Raw genomic sequence first — 13,144 nt, 5'->3', positions numbered from 1 at the left:
TCAATAAACAAAATGTTATATGTATAGTTCATATTCACAAATTACAATGGTGCAACATCCACTATATCCTTAACTGAGGGATCCCTCTCCTGGGACGGACAGACGTTCAAGTGTAGCACAGCACAACAACAAAATAACAATATTTACAACATTCATGTGAAAAGACAGTGTCTAACATAATCAATGATAATTAATAATCAATCAATATCAATGTTTATATTATTTATAAAAGGAAAATGGCTGGCAGAGTTGAAGGCAGCAGCCATCACAATTATAATGAGATTAGAGTAATTTAATTAATTGTATATGTCTTTGTTTAATTCAATGCTGAACGGGTTTGGATAAAAATTATCCACCAATAGTGTTAAAAATATATTTTTTAAATCAATTTCCATAGAATAATGTCACTGTCTTTAACATGGGCTTTTTATTTCCTGCTTTTAATGTTTGCTATTGATTCCCACATGTTTCTGAGTTTGTTCCGTGTTTTAACCTGTTTGCTGTGTTTTAGTATGTTTTTGTGTTATTTGTCCCTATTTATATTTATATATGAAGCTTTTTATTTCATGTTTGCCCGTCTTGACCAGGACTCGCTGGCAGATGAGGGTTTATATTTCCATAGTGTGTTCCTGTTTCAACAAAGAATACATGAATAAAACTAAATAAATGTTTTTTAACTAGGTTGGATGAGGCATCTTGTCATTGACTAACAAAACCTGTACAATTTTTACTTTGTCTTGCATGGTACCGTAGTATTGCTTGGAGAAAACTAAATGTATTGTGAACTGCATGTAGGCTATAAAGGTTATATATATATGATGATAAAAACAGTGTCAGGAGCAGAGATGGTTTGACAGCTGATAAATAACGTAATAAAAGCAGTCAAGCACTGGTGCTGCAAAGTTGCACTCAACAGGGGTCAAACAAGAAAATCTGCCACAGTGACGTTAGCCTGACTCCTGATTTACCTCTTGCGATGAATTTGTGTCACTCCAGTCTCTTGGTTTGTGTTATGGAAGCATCATCACATCCCGACTTCAGGTCTGCAGTATTTGTTCTCACTTTATCTGCCCTTTGTAGAGAGAAATATTGTCTGTCTTTTTACCTTGGATGAAGTGGAAGAGTGCTGTATGCGGAACCATTAATGCATGGCATGTGCCCATGGAAGCCCACTAACATGAACTGCTGAAGGTTGTCAGTGCAGTTCTTTTCTTACCAGAGTCTTCTCTATCCCCAAAGGCAAGAATAGGACATGTGAAAAGGGCCAATAATAAGTTACAGAGAGAAATGTACAGTGGCTTAAGATGATGTGGAGCAAGTGTTGCGATATGGCACCTTTACCAAAACCTCAGCTGCTATAAAAACTGAATTTGGTATATCAAATAACAATATTCACCACAAGCTGGTCAACCATTTTACTACATGTGCACAAAGGTTTTTCGAAATTAATGGGACGAATCAAATATGGCAGTGAATAATTGAAGAACTCACAAAATACTAACAAAAGGAAATCTCCAATAAGGTGATCAGGTGTAACAAAATGTATAGTCTACCCTTATTTACAAAAGCAACCACATAAAGTATCCGAACTAGATTTAAGGGAGTATACCAGTAAAAGAAAAACAGTGCCTCAAATTACTGCATTTTTAAGAAATATGTATTTATTTCACATATACTATTATAATATTTAAATAAAGTTTGTTTTGAAATCGTATTGAGGAAATAATATATACCTATACCAATACCTATGGGATAATAGGTAACTTGGTCTGTTTGAACTTCTTTGTAGAATTGTTTTGGACCTTGACAAATTACTAAAACTGTTTTATTTAATTGATTATTTTCCCTCATCCTAGAATGATTTAAACATGGTTTTAATTTTTCAGATCAGTGACACTTCCTCGTGTTTAACGTGTTGCCATGGCAGCTGCGCTATCTCTTTAAGAGGCAACCCGGAAGTGGTTTCCTTCCTGTGTGACCTGGTCACAGGTTCAAGGCGGAAAGCGGAGCTCCCTCCCAGCGATGACATCCCTCCCCGTCATCTGGGCCTTCCGCAGCGGTGTGAGGTGCTGGCGACACCGGGCTCTCCTCAAAGTGTCTCCGGGGACCCTTCGCTGGTACTCGTCCCCGAATCGCAGCGGTGTCTCGGGCATGGAGGAGATCCTGGCGAGAGTCGTGGCACCGTTACCCACATACGAGACCAGAGACAAGACGCCACCGCCCCCCGAGTCCCACAGCCTGGACTTCATGCACTTCTACAAGAGCCTGGACAAGGAGGACCGACCGGGTCTCCTCGCCCGGCTGTCCCGGGACTTCGGGGTGGACCACCGGGGCGTTTCGGAGCTGGCCGCCAAGCTGCAGGACTCTCAGCTGCGGGACCTGGCGACCGTGTTGCAGGTGGAGGACCGGCTCCGGTACAGCCTGACCCCCCGGTACAGGCAGCTGCTCAATCACATAAGCAGGGTGGAGGGGGGGGTGAAGTTCCTGGTGGATCTACGCGCCGATGTGCTGGAGACACTCGCATCCAAGTCCAGCGAGAGCGCGCACATCAAGGTAAAGAAGGCCATTGTTTACATTGTCTACGGGTGCGCGTATGGGCCAAAAGGCGCGTTTGGCTATTTGGCCCTTTTATAGCTGGGCCTGATTTAGTGTTTTAACCGGCACAGTGAGCAGCTGCACGTACACACCCCTCACGTTGCCCCCATCACATGGCTCACATTTCAGCACAGCTCGACCTTTGCTCCAGTTCACCTCCTGAAGGAAACTGCACCGAATACATATGATGTTTTTCCATTTCCTCAAAGTTAAGAAGGCTTTTTTGCAAACAAGTCAGACCGAGCTTGTCACTTTCAAGCCCCATTTCAGTGCTTTCTTCATATTTTCCTTGCACAGATCACACGACAGTGCAGCTGCCTTCCTCTTGTCTTGAAAACCTCCTTGTGTTGAAATAGACCCTGTAACAACAAGGTGAAAGAGATGCATATAAATCAACCGTGTAATTAATATATTGAATGAATCTCTTGAAGACAAAGTGAAAATATAATTGAAAAGAAAGGACATTTTCCCCATCACACACACTTATGCAGATCTCTTGCTGTTTGACCCCTTAACGCCACATTGTTTGGCAACTTCTTCCTCTTCAGAAAACCCAGCTTTCCAGTCTCATTTACCTCATCGCTCAGTCACTCACCTTCAGTCAGATGTAATTACAGTGTTCAGCTCAGTTCAGCACCGAGATGAGGCAGTTTTCCATGCACTCTGAAATAAGACTGGAATAATTATTCAGGTGGCAATCTTGCTGTCATGTTAATTCCAGGCACTTAGTTTGTCCAGGAATTCAAATGAACAGTCCCATGTAACACACTCACTTCTCTTTCTGCAGTCAAGTGTCTATGGCCTGGGTTCGTCCACTGAAAAGGTACAAGAAATATACCATAGATGTGTAATAACACATTGTCACTAATTCAGTGCACACATGGGTTAATGTAACAGGTTAACTCTTTTGATAACATAGTTGATTAAGTATTAGGTCTATAATGTGTCAGAAATTAGGAAATTATTAGGAATTACCTTTTTCAACTAACAGCACTAAAAAGGTCTGATGATTGATTTAATATTATGATATTAAATTGCTTGTTTTTCACGTGCAACAGCACTAAAACCTCTAGATAGTCAGATTACTAACATATCAATGGACTCATTGATTCAGCTTCTACAGGTGTAATCCAATTTGTATTATAACTAATATTATAACCCTAACACAATTATTGACTTTAATAAGAAAAAAAGTTTGAATAAGGACACAGCTGTATTTAAGTTTGTATTTCACAATAGTGTGAGGCACTTGTCTAATTCATTAGTGAGGCTATTTAAATTCTTTCAGTGCAATTCCAGCCGTGTTTAAGTTAATATCTGCCATTCAAACCCAGTGTGTCTTGAATTCGTAATGATGGCTCTGTATCCCTATGAGATGGACTCACACCGAGTTGACATGAAACTGCAATTATACATCGACCCGTGGCTTTAAAAGCCTTTTGTGCTGGTGGATTTCTTGTTGTGCCTCTGGCCTCCAGCAGCTCTGTTATTGACACTGGAACCAGAGAGCTCCTTTAGTGTACAGACGACGGTGACTATTCACCATCAAGAAAGATGCTTGAGTTTTGTGTTAGGACAAAACAAAACACACTTTGCTTCACGGTGGCCGAATCTGAAACGCACTGCATTTAAGATAGATGCCATGTTGTGTCCACTTTTCTCAATCACACAAAATGAAAGGCACATTGCTGTGGTGAGATGCTTTTATCAACATATACAATACGTGTGCCATTAAATGCTGAGAAGGACAAACAAACCCTACCCTGAAGTTCTTGATAATGAAGTGAAAAAGGTTTTTTTGTGAGTCTTTAGGTTTGTTTGAGTTTAAAGCCTTTGTGCCTTTGACATCATATTATCAAATGTAATGGCTGTTAAGTAATATGAATCACATTCACCAGAGGTCGTCTACTCTCCGGCTCAATGTGTATTTTATTCCTGCTGAGATGTGGTTCTGATGCATTTATTGTCAATAACTCAGCCCCACTGGGAGCTTTTGTTGCCTAAAAAGGTCTGAGCCACCTACAGACCCACTCGCACTCAGTAACCACCTTGGTTCTGGGGGTGCACAGCAAGATTTGCTTGTTGTCAATGCTAGAATTGATTGCGCCAAAAATGAGAAAAGGTCACAGGGAAATATGAAGCTCTTAGTACTTGTATAGATGTGCATAGCAAAGGGGAAAAAACTGACAATCCAAAAAAAATGCATATAATCAAAGTAGCACTGAATCATTGATGGGGGGGAAAAAAACACAATCTAAAATTACTCAAGTCTGGAATTTGCAAAGGCTGCAATTACCCTGGTTCTTGCAAGCGTGTCACTTTGAATTCTACGCTAGATTAGTCTCTCGTGGTTGGATAATTGATTTTTTGATGTCGCTCCTCACTCCTTCTACCTGCAGGCCTTTCATTCCCAGCTCACCTGTCCACAAATGGAGTGGATGAAAGATTTAACGACAAATCAAAGATGTCATTTGGAGTTGGCTCGCTGGGGATTACACAAAGTATCACAGCGGCTATGTTCCCGCCACAGATAGACTCCCAGCTGACAAGTGGCGTGCAGCCCACTGGGGTAGAGGTGTTGGCGCTGCCTGAGGCTGACCTGTAAACACTTTGGCAGCCGGTGGTCGTTTGGCCCCGGATAGACGGACTGTTCCATCCAGGCACTGCAGTGTCTGTCGCTCCGTATAATCACACACTACACAGCTTGTCTTTGTAGCAGAGGCTGCATCCGCGCCTCGATGCATCGATACAGCTCCAGAGTCAAAAAGCTTCATTCTCTTTCTAATGGAGTGCAGGATTTTCTTCTTCCCCCTTCCCTTTCTTCTCTTTCCTAACCCGAGGCTTTAAATGCGAGACCCTAACATTTCAAAAGACTTCATCTTCTGCTGGGGTCAACGGAGTACACGACTCACCTTCTTTTTGTGTGGGTGAGAATTGGCGATACCCAAGTGAGCGGCTGCCCTCTCACAGGTTGTTGATGCACTGCGTTTCCCACAGAAATGCCAGACTGGGATTATTTTTCCATTATAGATTATTTAACCTCTGGGGGCCTCGTGAAGTCTGAGGAACATAAATACACATTTATATATATATATATATATATATATATATATATATATATATATATATATATATATATATATATATATATATATATATATCCATCGCAGCCTTTTTATATTCTAATCTTTATTTCTGCAGCTGAATAATGTGAAGTCTGATGAATATATGTGGAGAGTCTTGATAGTTAATCTCAAGAGAATCTCACCCGGCATCTCTTATAACCCCCATTGTGTTTGAGCTTGTTTGCATTAGCCGTTATTATGACTGACGACTGGGCATTAAAGGCAGCCGGAGGTGAAATCATCCCACGGAGCCGCCAATATGAGCCGCGTTCGTGTGTCTGAGTGCGTTTACGTGCGTGCACCACGTGCGCTTGTTTCGTGTGTTTGCAAGAGATTTGCTGTAAATGAAGTCTGACCTTTGCAGGGAGACAGACCTGCTTTGAAATGGCAAGTTATTTATTGAAGTGACTTCCCTACACCCATCGCAAGCTCTAACAAATCACTGCTCATAATGTGAAAACATTCAAACAGCATTTCAGTCTCTCAGGGGAACACACACACTCTGTAAGTGTGTGAGATATGGGTATGGGATTTTTCATACAGAAAAACCTGAACAACATTGCTGTCAGGTGATACAATAAGTGTGTGAGGAATATGTGCTTATCCAGTTCTTTTAATAGTCATAAAAAAACGTATATTTCTAGAGAATACTTTTATCGTGCTTCCTCTGTATAAGGTATAAAATAAAGAGAGAAACTTCTACACTTTGCTCGTGTTTTGGAGACGTTCATATTTCACACAGGACTCAGAAAACTTACTGTAGCAGATATTATTCTTTTTCTTTTCCATCATGTGCTTATGAGATTTCCTTGCACACCAGTGTTTTGGTTACACAGAATAAAACAGGACCCTATACCATCATAAAAAACAAATGCAAGATTCAACTTTCACTCTCCCCAGCGTCTCTGGCTGCTGAGTTGTCGGGTCGAGGGAAAGAGTGTGGTGGATTTTGTTTTGAACTTACTTCTGAACTCTCACCTTTTCTCTCTCTCTCCCAGGACCTGAATGGAACGTTGAAGAGTTTGCTGTCTGAGTGGTTCTCTGTGGGTCTGCTCCGACTGGAGAGAATCACCTGGCTGTCCCCCTGCGAGATCCTGCAGAAGATCAGCCAGTGAGACATTCATGCACCCAAACAAACTGTGCTTCTCTTCTCTGTTTCTGTCCTGCTCTCATTTCATTGTAATCTTTGCTTACATAAAAATTGTACAGCATGAAAATACACCATTTGCCTTATTTCTTTTCAGATTCAGCTTTACTTATCACATCTGTAATACACATTACACAATACATGGGAGCTAAATGCAGTCCTACAGAGATCGGGACACAGGTCACATCTAAAAACAACATATATATGTATTTTGAGGGTCAAATTTGCCACATTGTCATTGTAAAGTACACGTTTAAGGGCAAGTAAAGCTTGACAGCTCAGTGAACAGTCAAATAAAATCTGAAACTAACAGTCAGTTCTGTCAGGTATGAGGCGGTGCACCCCATGAGGAACTGGACCGACCTGAAGCGCAGAGTGGGGCCGTACCGCCGCTGCTATGCATTCACCCACGCCGCCATGCCCGGAGAGCCCCTGGTGGTTCTACACGTGGCCCTCACCGAAGATATTTCTGACAACATTCAGGTGAGAGGCTCCTGTACGGCTGCAGGCTGGTGTGATGGTGTTTGTCTAACTTTAAGAGTTAAACATCTGGGATTTGCTGCCTTGTTCCTCCTCCTCTCTGCTGACAAATGCATCACTGCTGTGTGGAAAACAAAACCTTTAAAACTACTTATCCCCGTGGGAGCGACCTCTGCAGAGCTCACTTCCTGTTATTGAAGGTTGTGTACTGTGGAGAAAAAGGAGTTTTGACAGCAGTGAAATTTGAGAGTATTTCAAGCTGTGATAAAGTAAATCTCTGAAAAATTTGAAAGAGACTCGTGTCTGAATGAGCTGTCTCTGTTTCTTTCTCAGAGTATCGTCCGTGAGTTCGCCACCCTCGATTCCGAGGAGGACGTCAACAAGATAAACGCGGCCGTCTTCTACTCCATCTCCTCCACCCAGGCCGGCCTGCAGGGCGTCGAGCTGGGCAACTACCTCATCAAGAGGGTAGTGCGAGAACTGCAGGTGGGTGTGGGAAGAACTCAGAATGTAATGTAGGTGCACGTCACGCAAAAACAAAACAACAAAATGTTAGAAAAATATGGAATTTTGGCAAATGCTGATACCATTATTATGGTGTAAAAATTACTCATACTGATATTTTACAGTTTAACCCTAAACGTTTAATATAAACAACTATAAATAAAAAAGAAAACACAAATACAGCCAAATATCTGGAAAATAAACACACATTCCTTTGTGTATAGTGTGAACATGAAGGTGTATCTTTTCTGATATGTTTGTGAAAAGCTCTCACACCTAGTTGCTGCTAACGTTTGTGTCTTTTAGCACCTGTATTCAGAAAGTATTATTTTTAATGAATCAATACTCAATATGGGAACTGGAGAAATCCTCACATTTTGAATGATGGTGATTGTTTTCGCATCATTTTTCACACCAGAGCTCTAATGTGCAAACCTCAACCAGACCCTAAATCGTCCCCCTCGCAAAATGGTGCCTGGGCAGGGAAACACTAAATCACGTTTTTCAGTCCTCAGAACACAGACACATCCGGTATTAAACAGAATATAATGCACACAACTGAAGAAACTAAGCAGAATCAATGCAACATGCTTTTTAAACACAATTTCTCTTTATATTGACATAATAAACCGTGTATAAAATGCTTTTATTCTTTCACTTTTATTTCAAAGGAAACTACTTTTCTATTTTAAAATGCAGTAATGATTAATTGTTTGAATGGGAGTAAACAGGAGAATAAGAGAAAGAGCTTGAGGTGAGAGAAGAGGCAACATCTGTTATCTGGAAACAATAACCCTTGGGTGTTATCAGCGGAGCCTCTAACCATCCTGTCCCATAACGGCGAGATAATAACAACACATCATGACGGTGCACATGACACGAGCACTGATACAGCTGTTATCTCCTGCAGAGCTACTCACCTGCCTCCTTAAGGTGCGGTATCAGAAAGTGTTCTTTGTCTAAAGATGCTCCAAATGCTGAATTCAATTAAAAGGGCCCGAGCCTCCAGGTGAAGTCCAGCTGGCACGGCATCGTTCCTGTGAAGTAGAGCTGTGACAGGCAAGATTTGGGGTTTGATTGCTTTTCAGAAGTTTTTTATTTTTTATTTTATTTTAGTCTCGATGCTGATATCATAAATCTCCCACTTGTTTTACCACTTGCATGAACGCATACACACACACAAACAGAGCAAGGAGAAAAGCCAGTAATGAAATGTCATCCATCCCTCTCAATGAGCGCGGGAGCCCTTCATGTCGGGCCACTCCAGCTCGCACTTGTTAAATGATTGGAACGCTGAATGGAGAAAATCAAAAGCCACTCTGCCCAACAGATGTGAAACGGCTCTTTGTAGTGAATCCTCGTAAAAATCAGGAGCTGTAAGCCGCCTCCTCTTTGGTTATTTATACAACCCGACTGTTTTGATCACTGCAAGCTTTTCACTTATTGGTGTTTTTATTAACGGCGACTCGCGGTTCGGGGAACACAGCAGATATAGTTTTGCGTTTTCATTTTCAGCATTAGGAGCCGTTTGTGTCAGAGGTCAGAAAAACAACGGTATTGTTGCTGATGTGGAAAGTTGTCCTCATCAAGAAGTCCTCTGGATTCTTATGCCAACATCATCTTGAAAATAAATTAATTAGACTTTTTAATGTTTCTGTAGTGAGCTGCAAAGGCACAGCTACAAATCAGTGACACTGAGACACATTATAGGTTTTCAGAAAAATGAGATCCCATAGCGATCTGATCCCTCTGACCAGCTAACGATACGTCAAAAGGTTCAAAATGTCAAACAAAAAATATGAATAATAAAAAGAAAAAAATAGAAGAATGGAAGGAGATGGCAGCCATCGGTGACGTAGAATTATTGTTTGCTTCTTTTTCGGTTGGTCCTCACTTCATCCAAAGGTGGATGGTGGTTGAATAACATGAGGAGTAAGGAGAGAACTGCTTCATGTGATTACCGGCTAATTGCTGCTAGCTGCTGGTACCTCGCTGGTTTGGAACAATTGTGTAGTTGTCTTGACGATGAACTTTCATTTATACTTGTGTTCACTGTGGTTACACTTTCCAATTCATTCTGACTATACCTGCTGAGGTTACAAACACACAATGTGTCATTCTGCCATCATGATATGTTAATGGGGGTTTAAGGTCAGAGTTGGGGTCTTAAGAACCGTCTCTAACACGCCACACTCCACACTGCACTTCCCCTAAGAAACACACACGCGGTGCCAAGACTGAACTTAATTGGAGACACAGTTGTCGAGAAAATCAAAGCACAGACAGTGAGTGGACGCTTAATCAAAAGCGGCGTGAGCGCATCTATTTTTTACGGCCCCAGTGGGAATCGAACCCCTGACCCCAGCAGTGTAAGTGCATATCTCTGCCCTCGAGGTTACACAAAAGAACCACTAACAGTCTTGTATTCTGCAGAGGGCCTGTCTCTCTGACATAAAGGTGAAGAGAGGCGCGCAGCCACAGAGGACTCACTATGATGATGGATAGATGATAGAATGGAAAAAGAAAAGGTCATAGTTGTGATTTAAGGTGAGGGGGAGCAGGTCTGGCTTGTCTTTGTAGATTAGACCCTGGAGCGCAATTCTGGCTCCGCTCCTCCTTTTTTCTGCTTATCCTCCCCTGTTTCTTTTTTTCACCTCCCCACTGCCTTCCATCCTTTTTTTTTTCCACCGCCGTCTTTTCTCTGTCAATCCTGTCCACTGTCGACGTGCAAACACGTAATGATCTAAATGTGGAGGTTGGGAGTGTGGAAGGTGAGATCATGATACAGCACAGTGAGAAGAAAACACACAAGGAGAGAGCCAGCAGGACGCGGAAAGTGAGAAGTCTGGATTCTTGAAAGTGAACGGACAGTGAAATCAAGGGGGAAGAAAGGAAAACAGTGTTGCAGAGGGAGGCAGACAGACGGCGACGTGTCCCTCCAGGGGTTGTCTGACACTTCCACTTTCATCTGTAGCCTTTTATTCTTCTGCCTGCCACATCGCTCCATCACTTATCAAACCAGACGCAGGAGCGCGAAGACGGGCCGAGTGTGAGAGGCGAGTGTTATTCTGACGAAAGGAGAGGGGAGTGGGATGGAAGAGAACGCGTGAGATGGATGGGTGGGTGGGTGCGGTGGGTGGGGTGGGGGTGTCTAGACGTGGAAGAGGCACGGGAAGAGGAGAGGGAGGAGAGGAAGGGACGGAGGAGGAGGATAGAATAAGAGGGAGGGGAGGAGAAAGGCCATCGTCCATCTCCATCAGCAGAGAAGGATCATGGAGCGATGGAAGTGATTTGTAATTCTGACCCTGTCTGAGGCCCAAACAGCAGCCTGAGTGAAAACAAGAAATATCAATGTGTTTCGTGTTTTAATGCCGAGGTTGAGCGTTCGTCTCCCTGGATTCCATCATAACAAAAGTGATTCTCTCTGCGTTGTAGTGAGGATCAAATCTCTGCTACCTCTATCTCTCGTTTGTTTGTTTGTTTTCTTCATCTTAAGTCCTTATATCTTATAATGTCTCTGATAGAGGTCATTCTTCTATTCTTCTGTTTCAAAATGGGGGACGGAAAAAAATAAACTTCTTCACTCTGAAAGAGTTTAATTATTCATCAAACAGTCTGATAGACGTAGGGCAGTTTTTACATTTTGGGCTTTTATAACACATTAGAGCAAAGGAAATCTGAAAAAGCATAATACAGTTTGTCTCTCTTAGGGGTTAAATCTACTTTCCTGTCTCCTCATGTCTTCCAGAGCGAGTTCCCTCACATGGCCCAGTTCTCCAGCCTGTCACCCATCCCAGGCTTCTCCTCCTGGCTCCAAGGCCTCCTCAGCCAGTACAGAAAGGAAGGCCGGGGCTCGGACCTCCTCTCTGAGCAGGAGTGGAAGGAGGTGGAGCAGGCCACGGACTCCTCCCCGGGGACCCAGACCGTCGACGCCCTCCGAAAGCTGATCGGCACCAGTGAATGGATGCGCTCGGAGCGGCTGTCCAGTGTCCTGGAGCCCGTCCTGATGCGTCTCTGTGCCTGGTACCTCTACGGGGAGAAAAGGCGAGGCTACGCTCTCAACCCGGTGGCCAACTTTCACCTGCAAAACGGCGCCACCATGTGGCGACTGAACTGGCGCGCCGACACCAGCCCCAGGGGTGTGGCGAACTCCTGCGGCATCATGGTGAACTATCGCTACTTCCTGAAGGAGACGCCTAAGAACAGCTCTGTGTACCTGCAGAACAAGAGCATCATGGCGTCAGATCAGGTTCTGGGACTCGTTTCCCAATATCAGAAGAACAGCAAACTGTGAGAGAGAGAGAGACGAGGAGACGCCCATAAACAGATTAGCACTTGATATCACAATCTTAATATCACATTCTGAAAATCTTTATTTTGTTTAATTTGTCTTTGATATTTAATTTTTAAAAAAAAGCTCCGGTAGCTCCATTAAATGAACTTTAGCTGATGTTGTTTTGGATTTGAAATCAGACCATTTGTCACATTACGTTTCTTATCCCATCTTCTGTATTTAGTACATAGGTTTTATTTTCTGCCTCATTGCGTTTCTGGCAGAAGGTGTTTGATATTGTGCGAGTGTTTCCCAGGCTGAGAGACCGGAGCTAATGAAGCAGGAGGCGTCTATCGATGCCTTTTCTATGTTCCTGGATAACTGCATGTGATGGTGGAGCAGGAGCAATGAGCGAGAGCAGCTACTGGAATAAATGATGTTTAGAGTCTTTCATCAGGCCGACGCACTGTAAACATGGTGAAGAATGGGAGAGGTTTGAATTTAGATTTTGTTGTTGTTGCTTAGTTTGGGGATTATTTAAACCTGCTGACTGGAAATATTATTTCATATTAAATAACTGTCAACAAAACAGACTCTTTTTCCTGTTGTGTTTAATCACGGCTCGTACTTTACAGTCGACTGTGCTTGCTCTGATCTGCAGGTCGGACCCTCCTGGTGCCCTCCTCCGCTCAGGTGTATTTCTGATCCTTTAACACACACACACACACACACAGACACACACAAAGATGAACCTCTCCAGAGAACCACTGCTGATGTTCTAACTACTCTGTACAGGTGCCAAGCAGGTCTCATATCAGCCCACACCCCATTGTTGTGAAATAATATATCACAGCAAGTTGACTGTGAAATTACATTTTATCTCTCAGGAGAGCCAACCTTTCTTTTCATTTTTTTCACACTGTCTCTACCCTTCCCCCTCCCCCCCTGTTCTCTGCCTGGTGCTGCCCTGTGTCCTAGAAACTAATGGACTGAGAAATAAAGTTAAAGTACAAGGCTAGA

General features: G+C 42.8%; 1 protein-coding gene across 1 annotated transcript; it reads left to right on the top strand.

Annotated features, from left to right (window-relative positions):
• The first annotated feature begins 1,702 nt into the window (after window positions 1–1,702).
• On the top strand, window positions 1,703–12,717 carry mlycd (malonyl-CoA decarboxylase). Its single transcript, XM_034588629.1, has 5 exons — window positions 1,703–2,553; window positions 6,719–6,831; window positions 7,194–7,350; window positions 7,681–7,833; window positions 11,600–12,717. Exons 1-5 carry the CDS (start codon window positions 2,023–2,025, stop codon window positions 12,143–12,145), a joined length of 1,500 nt encoding a protein of 499 aa, XP_034444520.1. The 5' UTR covers window positions 1,703–2,022; the 3' UTR covers window positions 12,146–12,717.
• The last annotated feature ends 427 nt before the right edge of the window (window positions 12,718–13,144 follow it).

This window comes from Hippoglossus hippoglossus, chromosome 6 (genome assembly GCF_009819705.1).
Source record: "Hippoglossus hippoglossus isolate fHipHip1 chromosome 6, fHipHip1.pri, whole genome shotgun sequence".
In the NCBI taxonomy this organism is placed as follows: Eukaryota; Metazoa; Chordata; class Actinopteri; order Pleuronectiformes; family Pleuronectidae; genus Hippoglossus; species Hippoglossus hippoglossus.
Note: the sequence above shows the minus strand (reverse complement) of the source record. Positions and strands in the feature narration are given on the sequence as shown.

What these genes read in the sequence shown, in the direction of transcription:
- mlycd (XM_034588629.1), top strand. Translation starts at nt 2,023, where the DNA reads ATGACATCCCTCCCCGTCATCTGGGCCTTCCGCAGCGGTGTGAGGTGC. An exon ending in GCGAGAGCGCGCACATCAAG is followed by an intron (nt 2,554 to 6,718) that starts GTAAAGAAGGCC and finishes TCTCTCTCCCAG; the next exon opens with GACCTGAATGGAACGTTGAA. An exon ending in GGGTAGTGCGAGAACTGCAG is followed by an intron (nt 7,834 to 11,599) that starts GTGGGTGTGGGA and finishes CATGTCTTCCAG; the next exon opens with AGCGAGTTCCCTCACATGGC.